Source organism: Salarias fasciatus, unplaced genomic scaffold, assembly GCF_902148845.1.
Source record: "Salarias fasciatus unplaced genomic scaffold, fSalaFa1.1, whole genome shotgun sequence".
Lineage (NCBI taxonomy): Eukaryota > Metazoa > Chordata > Actinopteri > Blenniiformes > Blenniidae > Salarias > Salarias fasciatus.
This window is the reverse complement of record NW_021941387.1, coordinates 448,606-467,074: the sequence shown is the minus strand read 5'-3', so window position 1 is coordinate 467,074 and position 18,469 is coordinate 448,606. Positions and strand designations below refer to the sequence as shown.

Below are 18,469 nucleotides of genomic sequence, written 5' to 3'. Positions count from 1 at the left end.
CCGGATCAGTGTGGACGGATGTGTCAGAGGGAAGATGCTCCAGACTGAAGGGCTGAACTACCTGAAAGCATCAGAGACGTGGAAGACCAGTACAGAGACCTGGAGGACCACAGGCCGGAGGTCAGGAGGTCAGGAGGTCAGGAGGTCAGCCACAGAGGGGGAGACAGGTCCTGAACACAATCAAATCCAGGACATTAGCATGTCTGTCCTGCCAGTAATCAGATTACCCAGCTGGACACTGGAAGAGATGAGAGCGACCCACATCAAGACCAGGAACCTCCTCACACTGCAGAACGGTTCCACCCCAAGTCCAGCGTCCTGAGGCTGGAGTCCGAGGACTGCTGAGGGTCAAAGGTCAAAGCCACCGTCCAGGACGAAACATCATCCCTCCAAGTAGACATCCAGAACATGATCCACTGAGAACCTGCTCAGTGAACGCCTCAGACGGCGGAACCCCGAGAGAACCAGGACCCAGAGGAGGGATGGTGGAAAGACAAACCCCTACAGGACATGTTCCAGCACGGACTGAAGGACAGAGACAGAACTGAGACAGAACAGAGACAGGACAGAGAGAGAACAGAGACAGAACAGAGAGAGAACAGAGACAGAACAGAGACAGGACAGAGAGAGAACAGAGAGAGAACAGAGAGAGAACAGAGACAGAACAGAGACAGAACAGAGAGAGAACAGAGAGAGAACAGAGACAGAACAGAGACAGAACAGAGAGAGAACAGAGAGAGAACAGAGACAGAACAGAGACAGAACAGAGAGAGAACAGAGAGAGAACAGAGAGAGAACAGAGAGAGAACAGAGACAGAACAGAGACAGAACAGAGAGAGAACAGAGAGAGAACAGAGACAGAACAGAGACAGAACAGACCAGTGGCTGGAAAAGCAGGACTGAAAGAGCACAGAGGCTCTGATAGAACAGGCCCTAAACAGCAGATCAGAAGAACCCAGGGTGGATCACTCCAGACCAGGGTTTCTTCACCCTGGTCCTCGAGGCCCGGTGTCCTGCATGTCTCACCTCTCTCCCAGTTGGAACACAGCTGATTGCAATGAGAGCTCATGACTGGGCTTTGTTACAAGCAGCCCAGTCATCAGCTCTCATTGCAATCAGGTGTGTTCCAACTGGGAGAGAGGTGAGACATGCAGGACACCGGGCCTCGAGGACCAGGGTGAAGAAACCCTGCACTAGACCACAACCCAGAACCAGACTGAGACAGGAACCCCTGACACAGTCCACAACATCACAGCAGGGGGCCATGCTGGCAGGAAGGCAGACCTGGAACCAAAACCAGGCTGAGGCAGAGTGTACAGGAACATCGAGTCCAGATGGAGAAGACTCCAAAATGGGTGGAGAACAACCAAAACCAGATCCTGAGGGATTTCAAAATCCAGCCTGACGTAGTGGTGGTGGAGAACCAGGAGAACCAGGAGAAGAGAGCAGTAGTGATGCATGGAGCAATCCCCAGTGACACAACATCAGAACCAAGGAACGGGAACCGCTGGAGAAACATCGAGAGAACCGCTGGAGATCAAGATGTGGGCTGTGAAGGCATCAGTGGTGCCAGTGTTGGGGGCCGATGAGGGATGGATGAGAAGCTGATGAGGAGCTGATGAGAAGAAGATGAGAAGATGATGAGAAGCTGATGAGGAGCTGATGAGAAGAAGATGAGAAGATGATGAGAAGCTGATGAGGAGCAGATGAGAAGAAGATGAGAAACAGATGAGAAGCTGATGAGAAGCTGATTAGAAGAAGATGAGAAGCAGATGAGACGCTGAGAAGCTTTGAGAAGCTGATGAGAATATGAGAAGCATTGAGAAACAGTTGAAAAGCTAATAAGAAGCAGATGAGAAACAGATGAGAAGCTTTGAGAGGCAGATGAGAAGCAGATGAGAAACAGATGAGAAGCTTTGAGAGGCAGATGAGAAGCAGATGAGAAGGTGTACCGCAGGAGCGCTGTGATGGAAGCTGTGGATGATGAGTGTGATCGGAGCAGTGACTGTTTGTTCCTCCACAGATGCCGCTGCTGCAGCAGATGAAGTCGTCCTAATCGCCATCGGCCAAGACTCCACGTGACTCCAGTCTCTGTTATGCACTCTCATAGACTGCCTTTACACTTGAAGGTTCTGTTGTTTTATATCTATACTCTGTATACCAAGTGAATTCTGGAAGCCTCTGGTGCCTTACTTTATACAGGACCAGAACATCTGCATGCACTGCTGCTCAAACATCTCTTCTTTTCTTCCTGTCGGCTCGTTCAGTGGAGCAGCTCGTCACATTCTATTGAATTTATTTATTTCTGTTCAGTGGAGCAGCTCGTCAGACTCTATTGAATTTATTTATTTCTGTTCAGTGGAGCAGCTCGTCACATTCTATTGAATTTATTTATTTCTGTTCAGTGGAGCAGCTCGTCAGACTCTGTTGGTTTCATTTCTGTCTGGTGCAGCTGCATGTTGAGACTCTATTGATTTTATTTCTCTGTTCAGTAGAGCGGCTCATCACATTCTATTAGTTTTATGTCTATGGTCCACTGAGGACCTGCTCTTCTGTCACTGTTCCACCCTGCATGTTGGGACCTGTTCTACTGATCCCTGTGCATTCCGTGGGTTCCTCTGGGTTCCTCTGGGTTCCTCTGGGTTCCTCTGGCTTCCCTTGGGTTCCTATTGGCTTCTCTAGGTTCTTCTGGGTTCTTCTGGGGTCTTCTGGGTTCTTCTAGGTACTTCTGGGTTCTTCTAGGGTCTTCTGGACTCCTCTGGGTTCTTCTGGACTCCTCTGGGTTCTTCTGGGTTCTTCTAGGTTCTCCTGGACTCCTCTGGGTTCTCTCTCTTCATGTGGACTTGACGGTTCTCCGTCTTGCTGTTGTGGTTCTCCTCCTGAAGCTGTGAACCCTCACTGCCCCCCTCCTCACACTCACTCCCTTGGTCCTGGACTGAGAGGAGGCGGAGCCTCGGTCCAGGTGTGATGTGATTGGCTTGTGGTGCAGTTTCTGCTTATTTGTGTTTTATTGTGAAACGTTGCTCATCGGAGCCTCGACTGATCGACGCTGAAAACAGAAGGAACGACGGCGAGAGAGTCGGGATCGCATTTCACTGAACAGCTACGAACATGGAGGGGCTCAGGGCAGAGGTCAGCTAGAGGTCAGCTAGAGGTCAGGTCTGATGGAAGTCAGGTGGAGGTCAGATGGAGGTCAGATGAGGTCAGATGGAGGTCAGATGAGGTCAGATGGTGGTCAGATGAGGTCAGGTCAGATGGTGTCAGGTGGAGGTCAGATGGAGGTCAGATGAGGTCAGATGGAGGTCAGATGAGGTCAGATGGAGGTCAGATGAGGTCAGGTCAGATGAGGTCAGATGGAGGTCAGATGGAGGTCAAATGAGGTCAGATGGAAGTCAGATGGAGGTCAGATGAGGTCAGATGGAGGTCAGATGAGGTCAGATGGAGGTCAGATGGAGGTCAAATGAGGTCAGATGGAAGTCAGATGGAGGTCAGATGGAAGTCAGATGGAGGTCAGATGAGGTCAGATGGAGGTCAGATGGAGGTCAGATGAGGTCAGATGGAGGTCAGATGAGGTCAGATGGAGGTCAGATGAGGTCAGAGGGTCTCCATCTGACTGGTCCTCCTGTGGTGTTTGTGCAGAGATCAGATCAAACGTAACCATTGAAACTGTAGTATCGATCTCAGTGGTCAGTCATTTCCTGATTGATGAGCCGTCCTTCATGTGGACTCTGCAGGCTGCAGGTCGGTCCTTAGGCCTCAATCACACATGCCGGCGCGGTCTGCGTGAGCGGGTTGTCCGCGGCAACGGGCTACTAGTGTAATATGTTTCAAGTAACTCCAGAGGCGTTTTGGAAGTGAAAGGATGTTTATTCCCAAGAGAAGGCATCCAAAACCGTGCATCAGCATCGGGAGTTAAAAACACACAACACAATGCGGCTTCATAGCTCCGGCATAGACCTGTACATATAGAGCTCTAGATATGTGTATCTAGACACGCGCTCCTCTCAACTGCGCCGAATAGTAAATTCAAACGGAACATATATCTGCATATATGACATCTAGGCCCTGTCTTCATTGTTTCCAGTGGGACTCGCTCCAAACCGCGGAAAACCAGACAGAGCAGAACCCTGGAAGCCTCTGATGTAGACCAGTCTGTGGCAGACAGGAGCTCAATGCTGCATAGAAAGCCTAGCTGACACGAGATGTGTGTTTATGCCGTTGGTTTCAACGGGACGCCGCGCACAGCCCGCTCAAGACCGCGCAGAAAAATAGACTTGATTTCTATTTAGAAACCGCCGCGCGGATCTGAACGGGCCACGCGCGGGGAGTGTGAAAGGACTGATCTGTCTGCATGCAGTTCTGACTTTTCCGCGCAGACACCGTGCAAACCCGGACAGGTCCGCCGCACAGCCGCGTGTGTGTGAGTGAGGCCTTACAGCTCATCACTGATCCCAGCAGCTGATGCCTGTGTTGATCCAGGTGAATGAGATCAGCTGATGTGTTTATTGATCCAGGTGAGCTGACAGTGACATGAGGAGCTCCTCTGACCTGCAGGTTTCACTTTTTGTCGTGTACCTGAACAAACACACAGTCTAAGTGAACAGACGATGTAGACTGTTAGAGTGTGTGTGTGTGTGTGTGTGTGTGTGTGTGTGTGTGTTCCTCATCCTCACTCCCTTCACTGAACATCTCAAACAGCCGTGAGCTGTTGTATGCTCTTGCTGCATGTCATCTGTGTGTATGCAGAATAACCTGCTCACTCTTTAATATGTGGTGAATAAATCAAGCTGCCATCAATCTGCTGTTTGTGGTTTTCTCCCTCTGCTCCCTCCGGGTCAGAAGAACCCCCACCCAAACTCTGCTTCTCTTCTCTTCTGTCATGTTGTTAACCTGTGAATAATAAAGTTCTCACTGACTTCACGGTGTTCAGCACTTTCACCTCACAATAAGGAGGTCCTTACTTCAAAAACAGGCCTACTTCCATCTGGAGTTTGCATGTTCTTCTGATGCATGTGTGGGTTTTCTGTGGGCTTTCTGACAGGGATTTCTTTGCTTTTCTTGAAACCTGTATTTCTGCCATCAGTCCCTTTCAGCACGTTCATCTTATCAACTCAATTAACTCTTACTGACACTCTGAGTCGTTTTGACACTTGACCGGAGAGGGGCGGCTGTCTGACACTTACTAGGACTCTGTGATCGGCTATTTATATCCAGGTGTGTGGCTGTGTGCATGTGAATTTGGGGAGTGGTGTGTCATCTGAATGATTGGCAGGTATGATGAATTAGTTATATTTGTTACATGTATGTTCAGTACATAAGCGTGTGTGTGTGTGTGTGTGTGTGTGTGTGTGTGTGTGTGTGTGTGTGTGTGTGTGTTCTTGTATTTCTATCCTTGTTGGGGCCAAATGTCCCCACAAGGATAGCAAAACGTGGAACGACGTGCCTTGTGGGGACCTTTTTCCGGTCCTAAGTAGGAGAAACAGTGTTTTCTTGACCATGTTGTTGTTACTGAAAAAAGTAAAAGTGCAAAAACATTTCTTTAGGGTTAGGCTTTGTTGTGGTGTGGGTTAGGGTTAGGGTAAGGGTCAGGGTTAGGGGCTAGACATGAATGGGAGTCAATGGAAGGTCCCCACAAGGATAGAAATACAGGACTGCGTGTGTGTGTGTGTGTGTGTGTGTGTGTGTGTGTGTGTGTGTGTGTGTGTGTGTGTAAATAAGTAGAAATAGACATTTTCTCTTATCGTGGGTATTTGCATTTTGACGTGTCTGGAGTGAATTAATGATAATAAAAGAGCGTCAGCCTGACCGTTCATACTACAGACGTGTTACTTCTATGAGGACATCGTCGTGCATTAAATGTTCGCGGTATTTGAAGTTTAAAAGAGTTTTCGGTTAAATATTGAGTGGTTTCTGATGTCGGTGCCTCTTATTATCGGACAGGCGTTCACCATCACCACCTAACAGCTGCGGTTCCGGGGTCCTGTGGCTGTGCGCATGCGCGTTAGCTGCAGCTGCTAGCCGGTTAGCAGCAGGAAGAGCCTCCACTCTGGATGGCCTCTTCTTATTTTTCACTTTTGTCCACTGTCGGTCTCCACAACATGAAGTCCTCGTGCTCGTAGCGCTGTGAGGAGTAAGTATGCGCGTGCTTCCGGTTGGGGGGGGGGGGGGGCAGGGTGCGCGTGCGAGCGGGACTTTCCGGAGCAGCTGGCCTGTTGACAAGAAGCACAAAGAGGCTCGTGAGACTCCCTCCGGGCTCAGGTCCTCCAGTCCACCAGCGTGTCCCGCGAGGACAGACCCACCGCGAGCTGCACGATGTAGCGTCTGACACACGCCGGCCGGGGACGGTCTGTCTCTGTCCTCATGTCCTCTAGCCACGTTTCATCTGACTATCAGCAAACAGGAACTTTTCCTCCTGGAACCCCACCCCCATTCTGTCCCGCTCCACCCTGGGCGGGGTCCTGAGGACAGGATGAGACAGGACAGGACAGGACAGACCAGGACAGGGCACACCTGGACACTGCAGGATAGGATACACCTGGACAGGACAGATCTGGACAGGACGGGACACACCTGGGCAGGACAGGATAGACCACAGCTGGACAACAGACTAGGACAGGACAGACCAGAAAGACAGTCCACCCGCTCTGGGACATTTAGGGTCACTGATTAACTTAACATGTATGTTTCTGAACTGTGAGGACAGTGAGACAGAACCGCTGATGTTCTCTGTGTGTGTGTGTGTGTGTGTGTGTGTGTGTGTGTGTGTGTGTGTGTGTGTGTGTGTGTATACAGATGCTGCTCCCCGGGTCTCTGCCATGCTGGCCTGCCTGCCGGCATCAGGACACTCCTCCGTCTCACGTCTGTCCCGCTCGCAGATGAACTCTGGGCTTCAGAAATGTGAGTTCCTCTGGTTGTGGACATTTCCTGGGACGTGCCAGTGGGGGGACTGTCGGGGACAGAACCACGCCTCTAGAGGTGCACTCTGAAGACCAGGACCACAGAGCAGTCCTGACTTCAGCAGAGATAACTAGGAAGACAGACAGGTTTCAGTCAGGACTGGTCTTCAGACACGAGGCTGGCGTTGTCTCGGTCTCGGCGACGTCTCCGTTCTGGTTCAGCCGGTGGGGACGGGACGCCATGCGGTGGACCTCGGGGATCACTGCGGGTCTGTGATTGGCTGTGTGAGACGGCGGACTGACAGCGGAGTGGAGGGAGTGAGCGCTCTCTCTGATTTAGGATCTGTGCTGCAGCAGACGTCAGGAGACAGAAGACAGTGAGGACGTTGCCATGGCGCCCGGTTCTACCAGCTGGTCTGCTTTCATCTGGAACGTCTGCAGGTGTAGACAGAAGCACCGAGAACCAATCAGAACGTTTAGAAAAATCAGTCACCGTATTCACCTCCTTTTCCTCCTCCTCCTCCTCTTCCTCCTCCTCCTCCCCCTCTTCTTCCTCCTCCTCCTCCTCCCCCTCTTCTTCCTCCTCCTCCTCCTCCCCCTCTTCTTCCTCCTCCTCCCTCCTCCTCCTCCTCCTCTTCCTCCTCCTCCTCCTCCTCCTCCTCCTCCTCCCCCTCTTCTTCCTCCTCCTCCTCCTCCTCTTCCTCCTCCTCTTCCTCCTCTTCCTCCTCCTCTTCCTCTTCCTCCTCCTCCTCCTCCTCCTCTTCCTCCTCCTCCTCCTCCTCTTCCTCCTCCTCCAGTCTGTATAGCGTTACTGTGGTGGTTCCTGATCGGTTCCTCCAGTCGGTTCTCCTTCTGCAGGAGAGGACCAGCAGGGCGGTGTGAGGATGGTGGGAAAGGAAAACCCACAGTTACAGCAGCAGAGACCGGTTGCCATGGAAACAGGCCAACAAGCTGGAGGAGAGACGCCACTAGCTAGCTAGCTTTTTACTGCTACCGTTAGCAGTTCACAGGCTAGCGTGACTTATTTTACAGACACCAAATGAAAGAACTGTGAGAAAAGCCGTAGTGAATGTATGAGCAGCTTCACAGCGGAACCAGGGGATCCGGTGGAACCGAGGGATCCAGTGGATCCGGTGGAACCGAGGGAACTGGACATGTGGCCTGAGACAGTGGTTGAGACAGAACAAAGGTTCCAGTATGAGAACGGCTGGTGTTGCTGGTTCCATGGACCTGGGAGGATCCTGGGGGTGGTCGTGGGGATGGATTCTGATAGGATCCTGGGGTGATCCTGGGGAGGGATTCTGGGAGGATCCTTGTGAGGGATCCTGGGAGAGTCCTGGGAGGATCCTAGGGAGGAATCCTGGGAGGATCCTGGGTAGGGATCCTGGGAGAGTCCTGGGAGGATCCTGGGTAGGGATCCTGGGAGGATCCTGGGTAGGGATCCTGGGAGGATCCTAGGGAGGAATCCTGGGTAGGGATCCTGGGAGAGTTCTGGGAGGATCCTGGGAGAGTTCTGGGAGGATCCTGGGAGAGTCCTGGGAGGATCCTCGGGAGGAATCCTGGGAGGATCCTGGGTAGGCATCCTGGGAGAGTCCTGGGAGGCATCCTGGGAGGATCCTGGGGAGGGATCCTGGGAGGATCCTGGGGAGGGATCCTGGGAGAGTCCTGGGAGGATCCTTCAGAGGGATCCTATGGGGATCCTGGGAGGGATCCTGTGGGAGATCCTGGGGGTTTTGAGCTGTGGGTCTTGGGTCAGGGCTGTGGCTGTAGAGGCTGATCTGGGATCTGCAGATCCCGGATCAGCATCTACAGATGAAGTCTCTGCAGTGGGGGAGGGGCGTCAACGGTCTGTGGAGTGTCGTCCCCCCAGCGGGTGTCTTTTCTGTCCTCTGCTGGTCTGAGGACATCCTGGATGGAGGTCCAGGCAGAGTGGTCGGAGGCGGCTGAGTCCAGGTCGGAGGGGTCCGGGTCTCCGGCCTTGAGGTCACGCTTGCAAATGTCCTCGACCCTGAGAGCTGGACGTCCCTTTGACCTGTCTCCAGCAGCCAGCTCCCAGACAGTCAGTCTTTGGGGACATGGTCCAGCCTTGGTGAGCATCTCTGGGTCAGGATGGAAGACATACTGGACACATCTGCTCTGGCAGGACGTCCATGTTGGAGACATGTCCTGCCAAGTGATGTCCAGCGGTCTGCGGAGGCAGCGCTGGTGGACAGCCTCCAGTGCCGGTCTTGACAGGACTGGAGAGTCCAGGCTCCACTGCTGGACCAGGCCTGGTGTTGGGGGTCAGCATGGAGCTGTCCCAGACGCACTTCGTCGGGCGGACGTCCCTGTCCATACCTTGTTCAGTCCGGCGTCTCGGGAGACGTTGCTGGAGACGACCGACCCGAGGTCGGGGACCCTGTCCACCTCCTGGAGGCTGGGAGCTCGACTGACGTCCTGGACCAGGACCTGGGTCAGGCCAGACCCAGACCGGCACCAGACGCTGGACGCTTACTCAGTGACCAAGACCGGCACGGTCCTCAGAGACCAGCTCCCTGTGATCGTGTTGGATCTTCCCTCTCCAGTGATCGTGTTGGATCTTCCCTCTCCAGTGATCGTGTTGGATCTTCTCTCTCCAGTGATCGTGTTGGAGCTTCTCTCTCCAGTGATCGTGTTGGAGCTTCTCTCTCCAGTGATCGTGTTGGATCTTCCCTCTCCAGTGATCGTGTTGGATCTTCTCTCTCCAGTGATCGTGTTGGAGCTTCTCTCTCCAGTGATCGTGTTGGATCTTCCCTCTCCAGTGATCGTGTTGGAGCTTCTCTCTCCAGTGATCGTGTTGGAGCTTCTCTCTCCAGTGATCGTGTTGGATCTTCTTTCTCCAGTGATCGTGTTGGAGCTTCTCTCTCCAGTGATCGTGTTGGAGCTTCTCTCTCCAGTGATCGTGTTGGAGCTTCTCTCTCCAGTGATCGTGTTGGATCTTCTTTCTCCAGTGATCGTGTTGGATCTTCTTTCTCCAGTGATCGTGTTGGAGCTTCTCTCTCCAGTGGATCGTGTTGGATCTTCTCTCTCCAGTGATCGTGTTGGATCTTCTCTCTCCATTGATCGTGTTGGAGCTTCTCTCTCCAGTGATCGTGTTGGATCTTCTCTCTCCATTGATCGTGTTGGAGCTTCTCTCTCCAGTGATCGTGTTGGATCTTCTCTCTCCATTGATCGTGTTGGAGCTTCTCTCTCCAGTGATCGTGTTGGAGCTTCTCTCTCCAGTGATCGTGTTGGATCTTCTTTCTCTGGAGTGTGTCAGGGAGCGTGGAGCTCGCTCTGCTCTCTGTAGTTTTACAGATTACATGCTAGACGGGTGTTGATCCAGTCTCTGGTCCTCAGAGTCTCGGTCCTCTGGTTGTACTTTGACCTAGCGGTGATCTGTTGTCCTTCCAGGGGAATCTACCCGGAGGAGGAGATCTGCCGGCCGCCCATCGCCAGCGCAGTTGGACGCCTTTGCTAGCAGAGTTTCCGCCGAGCCTCTGACGGTCCAGATCTTCGCCGGCAGCGTCCGAGTCCCTCAGAGGAAGCACGTCCGCCGCACGGTCAACGGGCTGGACACGTCCCCGTCCGTCCAGCGCCACAGCCCCTACCCCCCTCCGGCCGGCGCCAGAGGGGGCCTGCTGGCCGTCCTCCCGGCGCCCCCCCAAGGCGTCCAAGAGCCGGACAGGATACGCAGAGCAGCCATGAACCCTCACGGCGGGTCGCACGCCGCTCACAGCACTTTAACCCCCCCTCAGGTACCGGAGGGGCGGGGCGGGGTCCACCCGCAGCCCCCCCGGGCCCCGGTCCACCCGCAGCCCCCCCGGGCCGCCCACAGCCTGCAGCAGAGAGGTATGGCTCAGAGACCCCCTCAGCCCCCGGGGCTGCAGAGGCAGCAGGGTCTACCGGGTTCAACGGGTCCGCCCGGTCCACGAGGTCTACCGGGTCCAGCAGGTCTACTGGGTCCAGCAGGCCTACCGGGTCCAGCAGGCCTACTGGTTCCATCAGGTCCGCTGGGTCTACCGGGTCCAGCAGGTCTCCCCGGTCCAGCGGGCCTGCCGGCTCCAGCGGGTCTGCCGGCTCCAGCGGGTCTCCCGGGTCCAGCGGGCCTGTCGGGTCCAGCGGGTCTCCCGGGTCCAGCGGGTCTACCGGGTCCAGCAGGTCTGCCGGGTCCAGCGGGCCTGCCGGGTCCAGCGGGTCTCCCGGGTCCAGCGGGCCTACCGGTTCCATCAGGTCCGCTGGGTCTACCGGGTCCAGCAGGTCTCCCCAGTCCAGCGGGTCTGCCGGGTCCAGCGGGTCTGCCGGGTCCAGCAGGTCTCCCGGGTCCAGCGGGTCTCCCGGGTCCAGCAGGTCTCCCGGGTCCAGCGGGTCTGCCGGGTCCAGCAGGTCTCCCGGGTCCAGCGGGTCTGCCGGGTCCGCCGGTGGCACCACAGCAGCGTCTGTCTCACCTGCCGACCCTGAAGCGTCAGGCCCCCCACCAGGGTCTTCCCCCTCCCCAGGGAGGCTCTCAGGATCTGTGCCACATGTCTGACGGAGCTCTGCAGCACGGCCAGGTGCCGGGGGGTCCGCCGGCCCCCCCTCAGGCGCCGGGCGGCCTCCAGCAGCCCCCCGCCGGACCGTACGGCCCCCGCAGGCTCCCCGACGCCGACGCCCCGCCCAACGTGACGGTGTCCACCTCCACCATCCCGCTGTCGCTGGCCGCCGGCCCGCAGAACCGGCCCGCCGACCTGAGCAGCATCGTGACCCAGATCCACCGGCTGTGCCGCGCCCGCGCCGGGGGGGGGGGCACCTCGGTCTGCGAGGGCCAGATCGCCAACCCCAGCCCCATCAGCCGCAACCTGCTGATCAACGCCAGCTCCCGGGTGTCCTCCCAGCACCCCCCCGGCGGTCTCCCGGCGGGCCCCCCCGACCAGACCCCCCCTCAGGCCCCCGGCGCCGCCCCGCCCCCTCCGTCCGGCGCCGCGGACGCCGAATGGCGGCGGCTGCAGGAGCTGCATCGCTGCTGGGCGCAGCATCAGATGGCGCACACGCAGCACCCCCCCGAGGGGGCCCTCCCCTGCAAGAACCCCCGCATGGAGCCTCTGGCCGACGGCGCCTTCCCCCCCCGCGGCCTCGGCCACGCCCACACGCCGCCCGCCGCCGCCCGGGGCTTCGCTCTGCAGCGCCCGGCGGAGAACCCGCAGCCCCCCTCCCCCGCCAGCCGCCCCGAGGGGGCCGGGCCCTACGCGAACGGCCAGTACCCGCAGCCCCCCTGGACCGACGGGGGCCCCGCGGGGGCCTTCCAGAGAGACCGCGTCCTGGGGGCAAAGTACCGGCCGGGCCCCCCCCTGCAGGACGGGGACTTGCCGTCCGAGGACTTCCAGCTGCCCGGCTTCCCCGAGCAGAGCGCCGGCCTGATGGAGAAGATGCACCGCGCCGCCCTGCGCCGCCAGCAGCCCGGCGGCGTGCACGGCGGCGTGCACGGCGGCGTGCACGGCCATCACCCCGGATACTGTTAGGAGTTTCTTCCACCACACTGGCAGTTCAGAGGACTGAAGCCAGAGACCCTCTCTGCTCCTCGGGTGTGTGTGTGTGTGTGTGTGTGTGTGTGAGAATCTGATGGAGAACCAATAGAAACTACTGAAGCAGTGTGAAGTCCTGCAGAGACGCCCCCCCCCCCCCCCCCCCGCAGCCTGGCTCATTGGCTCCAGAGTGAGACGTTGGTTCTCCAGGTTCCGTGGCCTCGGGGGGGGGGGGGGGGGGGGGGGCTGTACTCTGTGAAAATGTGATTCTTCAGTTTTGCCGAACCTTCAGGGAGAAGAAGTCTTGCACAAACATTCCCCAATGAAATAAAGTTTGTAAACGCAGTCAGCGTCTCCGGTTGATGTTTTTTTTTTTTTTTTCTTTGGGGGGGTCTTGGACTTTTCCACGTTTCCACGGCAATACTCTGAAAACCTCCTGGTTCTCATGTTGGTCCACCATCTGCTGACTGGAACCACGAAGAACAACACTCCACTCCTGACCAGAGGGGGTCCCCACTGACACCTGATGTGTGCTAGCATAGTGCTAGCTGGCTGCTAGCATGGTGCTAGCTGGCTGCTAACAGGCTGCTAGCTGGCTGCCTAGCATGGTGCTAGCAGTCTGTTAACATGGTGCTAGCTGGCTGCCAGCATGGTGCTAGCAGCCTGTTAGCATGGTGCTAGCTGGCTGCCAGCATGGTGCTAGCAGCCTGTTAGCATGGTGCTAGCTGGCTGCCAGCATGGTGTTAGCAGCCTGTTAGCATGGTGCTAGCTGGCTGCCAGCATGGTGCTAGCAGCCTGTTAGCATGGTGCTAGCTGGCTGCCAGCATGGTGCTAGCAGCCTGTTAGCATGGTGCTAGCTGGCTGCCAGCATGGTGCTAGCAGCCTGTTAGCATGGTGCTAGCTGGCTGCCAGCATGGTGCTAGCAGCCTGTTAGCATGGTGCTAGCTGGCTGCCAGCATGGTGCTAACAGGCTGTTAGCATGGTGCTAGCTGGCTGTTAGGTCATCAGAGTTCACAGCCACTGCTCACTGATCATTAGGCTCTGCTTCAGTTTTTCACCTTCATGCTCATTTTTAATTCAGCAGCTCAGTTGGTAGAGCAGGTCGTCTTATAACCGGAAGGTTGGCGGTTCGATCCCCGCTCCCGCAGGCGTAAAACTGTCATTGTGTCCTTGGGCAAGACACTTCACCCACGTTGCCTAGCATGAAAGTTGTGAGAGTGAATGGTTGGTGGTGGTGGGAGGGGCCGATGGCGCAGACTGGCAGCCTCGCTTCTGTCAGTCTGCCCCCCCCAGGACAGCTGTGGCTACAGCAGCAGCTTACCACCACCCAGTATGGAGGGAATGAAGAATGCAATGTAAAGTGTCTTTGAGTGTCCTGAAAAGTGCTATATAAAACCAATGCTTTATTATTATTATTATTAAACTGGAACACACACACACACACACACACACACACACACACACACACACACACACAGCTGGTTTCAGAAGGAGAACATGAACGTTTCCTGAAGCTGTGTCCCGCCGCCGCCTGGAGGCGCCGTCACGGTGCAGCCGGAGCGTCCCGCCGCCGCCGGCCTCCTCTGGACCGGATCCTCCTCAGGAGCAGGTTCAGGTTAAAGGTCGTACCTGAAGAGTCAGAACACATTCAGCTCAGGGTCCCAGATCCACCACACAGATCCAGACCCCACCCCGTCCAGACCCCACCCCGTCCAGACCACCCCCCGATCCAGACCACACCCCGTCCAGACCCCACCCCGTCCAGACCCCACCCCGTCCAGACCACCCCCCGATCCAGACCCCACCCCGTCCAGACCACCCCCCGATCCAGACCACACCCCGTCCAGACCACACCCCATCCAGACCCCACCCCGTCCAGACCCCACCCCCCGATCCAGACCCCACCCCCTCCAGACCACACAACGTCCAGACCCCACCCCGTCCAGACCACACCCCGTCCAGACCCCACCCCGTCCAGACCACACCCCGTCCAGACCACACCCCGTCCAGACCCCACCCCGTCCAGACCACACCCCGTCCAGACCACACCCCGTCCAGACCCCACCCCGTCCAGACCACACCCCGTCCAGACCACACCCCGTCCAGACCCCACCCCGTCCAGACCACACCCCGTCCAGACCACACCCCGTCCAGACCTCACCCCGTCCAGACCCCACCCCGTCCAGACCACACCCCCTCCAGACCACACCCCCTCCAGACCCCACCCCGTCCAGACCCCACCCCCTCCAGACCCCACCCCGTCCAGACCCCACCCCATCCAGACCACACCCCGTCCAGACCACACCCCGTCCAGACCCCACCCCCTCCAGACCCCACCCCGTCCAGACCCCACCCCCTCCAGACCACACAACGTCCAGACCCCACCCCGTCCAGACCACACCCCGTCCAGACCACACCCCGTCCAGACCCCACCCCGTCCAGACCACACCCCGTCCAGACCACACCCCGTCCAGACCACACCCCATCCAGACCACACCCCGTCCAGACCCCACCCCGTCCAGACCACACCCCCTCCAGACCCCACCCCGTCCAGACCCCACCCCCTCCAGACCCCACCCCGTCCAGACCCCACCCCATCCAGACCACACCCCGTCCAGACCCCACCCCGTCCAGACCACACCCCCTCCAGACCCCACCCGCTCCAGACCACACAACGTCCAGACCACACCCCGTCCAGACCCCACCCCCTCCAGACCCCACCCCGTCCAGACCACACCCCGTCCAGACCACACCCCCTCCAGACCCCACCCCGTCCAGACCACACCCCGTCCAGACCACACCCCGTCCAGACCACCCCCCGATCCAGACCACACCCCCTCCAGACCCCACCCCGTCCAGACCACACCCCCTCCAGACCCCACCCCGTCTAGACCCCACCCCCTCCAGACCCCACCCCGTCTAGACCCCACCCCGTCCAGACCACACCCCGTCCAAACCACACCCCGTCCAGACCCCACCCCGTCCAGACCCCCCCCTGTCCAGACCCTGCCTTCTGAGAGCAAACACGACCGCAGCAGCACAGGACCAGGTGCTCTACTGAAGATTCAGCAACAACACGTTGTGGATTTTCAGAGTTCAGTGCTTTTAAAATTCCATGTAAATGAAGAAGCTTCCAGCAGGAAGTTCTTTACTGAAGCAGCTCGTTTCCGGTAAACCCTCTAAACCCTCTAAACCCTCTAAAACCTCTAAACCCTCTAAACCCTCTAAACCCTCTAAACCCTCTAAACCCTCTAAAACCTCTAAACCCTCTAAACCCTCTAAAACCTCTAAACCCTCTAAACCCTCTAGACCCTCTAAACCCTCTAAACCTCTAAACCCTCTAAACCCTCTAAACCCTCTAAAACCTCTAAACCCTCTAAAACCTTTAAACCCTCTAAAACCTCTAAACCCTCTAAAACCTCTAAACCCTCTAAAACCTCTAAAACCTCTAAACCCTCTAAAACCTCTAAACCCTCTAAAACCTTTAAACCCTCTAAAACCTCTAAACCCTCTAAAACCTCTAAAACCTCTAAACCCTCTAAAACCTCTAAACCCTCTAAAACCTCTAAAACCTTTAAACCCTCTCAACCCTCTAAAACCTCTAAACCCTCTAAAACCTCTAAACCCTCTAAAACCTTTAAACCCTCTAAAACCTCTAAACCCTCTAAAACCTTTAAACCCTCTAAACCCTCTAAACCCTCTAAAACCTCTAAACCCTCTAAAACCTTTAAACCCTCTAAACCCTCTAAAACCTCTAAACCCTCTAAAACCTTTAAACCCTCTAAAACCTCTAAACCCTCTAAAACCTCTAAACCCTCTAAACCCTCTAAACCCTCTAAAACCTCTAAACCCTCTAAACCCTCTAAACCCTCTAAAACCTCTAAAACCTCTAAAACCTCTAAAACGTCTAAAACCTCTAAACCCTCTAAAACCTCTAAACCCTCTAAAACCTCTAAACCCTCTAAAACCTCTAAACCCTCTAAAACCTCTAAAACCTCTAAAACCTCTAAACCCTCTAAACCCTCTAAAACCTCTAAAACCTCTAAAACCTCTAAACCCTCTAAACCCTCTAAAACCTCTAAAACCTCTAAACCCTCTAAACCCTCTAAAACCTCTAAAACCTCTAAAACCTCTAAACCCTCTAAAACCTCTAAAACCTCTAAACCCTCTAAACCCTCTAAAACCTCTAAACCCTCTAAAACCTCTAAAACCCGTCGTTCCTGCTGATTGATGATGAAAAGAGCCATGGGACAGAAATGCTATTAATGTCATGTTGACACATTCTGGTTTGTGTGTGTGTGTGTGTGTGTGTGTGTGTGTGTGTGTGTGTGTGTGTGTGTGTGTGTGTGTGTGTGTGCAGCCTACCAGCAGGAGTGTCTTCAGGCATGTGGTCTTCGGGGTCCTCCTCTCTGATCACATGAAGCTCAGACCTCCACTGTCTCCAGTCCGTCTCCTCCACCCTGAAGGCCGAGGACAAGTCCCCAGGGGGCCCAGGTGAGGGACAGGTGAGGGACAGGTGAGTAACAGGTGAGAGACAGGCAAGGAGACAGGTGAGAGACAGGTTAGAGACAGGCAAGGGACAGGTGAGAGACAGGTGAGAGACAGGTGAGGGACAGGTGAGGGACAGGTGAGTAACAGGTGAGAGACAGGCAAGGAGACAGGTGAGAGACAGGTTAGAGACAGGCAAGGGACAGGTGAGAGACAGGTGAGAGACAGGTGAGGGACAGGTGAGGGACAGGTGAGTAACAGGTGAGGGACAGGTGAGAGACAGGTGAGAGACAGGTGAGAGACAGGTGAGGGACAGGTGAGTAACAGGTGAGAGACAGGCAAGGAGACAGGTGAGAGACAGGTTAGAGACAGGCAAGGGACAGGTGAGAGACAGGTGAGAGACAGGTGAGGGACAGGTGAGGGACAGGTGAGTAACAGGTGAGGGACAGGTGAGAGACAGGTGAGAGACAGGTGAGAGACAGGTGAGGGACAGGTGAGGGACAGGTGAGGGACAGGTGTGTGTGGTGTCACCTGAGAAATGTGCGGCAGTGGTTGTCCTCGTCGGTCAGAGACATCATCCTGGACAGTCTGGACTGAAGGAGCGTCCTCAGCCAGCGGGGCAGCGTCCGCTCCATGTCCAGGATGGTGAAGGCTCTCTGAGGACCAGACCCTGTCTGAGTAAGAGTGGTCTCCCCTAGTCCCCCCCCCAGTGCCCCCCAGCCCCCCCACCTGCAGGTTCCAGATGTCCTGGCTCTGCCTGGACGTCCTCTGCACCGTGTCCCCCATCAGGGCGATGAGCATGTTGAGCAGCAGGACGTAGGTGAGCAGGACGTAGCTGCTCAGCAGGACGTAGAAGACGGGAGTGGACCGGACCTGCTGGGTGAACTCCAGGTCCCCCATGCCGATGGTGAACTTGAAGAGCTCCAGGCTGGTGAAGCGCAGCTCGTTGAAGCTGGGCTTCCGGCACTGGAAGGGTTCCGCCGCCGAGCTCCGTCCCCCGGCCCCGGGTCCAGCTCCGGCCCTGGCCCCGGCTCCAGCCCCAGCTCCAGCCCCGGCTCCGGCCCCGGCCCCGGCCCCGGCCCCGGCCCCGGCCCCGGCCCCAGCCCCGGCCCCGGCCCCAGCCCCGGCCCCGGCCAGGGGGGGGTTGTCCATCAGGGCGACGATGGCTGACGGAGACCAAGGAGAAGTGATGAAGGTCAGGCTCTGCACCCGGAACACGGAGAACCCGGCACACAGAGTCCCTCACCCCCCTGTTTGAGGGACCGATAGCTCCTTCAGAGTCCAGGGCCTGAGACCGCTGCTGGTCCTGAAGACCTGGGACAGGCAGAGTGTCTCCTGGCTCCAGTGTGGAAGAGGAGACATCTGGACTGTCCCTGAGCCGCCGTGGCGTCTCCCCGTCTGGACGGACCTTCAGATGTGGCACTTTAGTGATTGGATGGCTGTTTATGGTGAGCGGCTCCCCAGACCTCCCCAGACCCCCCCAGACCCCCCTCCAGACCCCCTCAGACCCCCCCAGACCCCCCCAGACCCCCCTCCAGACCCCCTTCAGAACCCCCCCAGACCCCCCTCCAGACCCCCTCAGACCCC

General features: G+C 56.7%; 3 protein-coding genes across 6 annotated transcripts in view; 2 read left to right on the top strand and 1 right to left on the bottom strand.

Annotated features, from left to right (window-relative positions):
• LOC115385445 (flotillin-2-like) overlaps positions 1–2,639 on the top strand; it is a 12,635-nt gene extending 9,996 nt beyond the window's left edge. Inside the window, exon 11 of the mRNA XM_030087444.1 lies at positions 2,024–2,639. Within this exon, the coding sequence (XP_029943304.1) occupies positions 2,024–2,056 (33 nt within the window). The 3' untranslated portion in view covers positions 2,057–2,639. The remainder of the gene's footprint in view (positions 1–2,023) is intronic.
• LOC115385444 (protein FAM222B-like) lies at positions 2,038–16,739 on the top strand. Of its 4 annotated transcripts, none has more exons than XM_030087443.1 (4): positions 5,696–6,130; positions 6,793–6,897; positions 10,308–10,847; positions 11,055–12,733. In XM_030087443.1, exons 2-4 carry the CDS (start codon positions 6,816–6,818, stop codon positions 12,389–12,391), a joined length of 1,959 nt encoding a protein of 652 aa, XP_029943303.1. In that variant the 5' UTR covers positions 5,696–6,130; positions 6,793–6,815; the 3' UTR covers positions 12,392–12,733. The 4 variants fall into 4 exon arrangements, 3 of the variants coding, with proteins under 3 accessions (XP_029943302.1, XP_029943303.1, XP_029943301.1); XR_003931129.1 differs by adding an exon at positions 16,684–16,739 and having other exon boundaries at positions 5,697–6,130; positions 10,308–12,483; XM_030087442.1 differs by lacking the exon at positions 5,696–6,130 and adding an exon at positions 2,038–2,129 and having other exon boundaries at positions 10,308–12,733.
• The window catches only part of LOC115385443 (transient receptor potential cation channel subfamily V member 1-like), a 14,810-nt gene continuing 10,116 nt past the window's right edge, over positions 13,776–18,469 (bottom strand). The window contains exons 14-17 of the mRNA XM_030087440.1: positions 17,612–17,925; positions 17,414–17,538; positions 16,760–16,854; positions 13,776–14,023 (exon numbers count right to left, since the gene is read on the bottom strand). Of these exons, the coding sequence (XP_029943300.1) occupies positions 13,938–14,023; positions 16,760–16,854; positions 17,414–17,538; positions 17,612–17,925 (620 nt within the window). The 3' untranslated portion in view covers positions 13,776–13,937. The remainder of the gene's footprint in view (positions 14,024–16,759; positions 16,855–17,413; positions 17,539–17,611; positions 17,926–18,469) is intronic.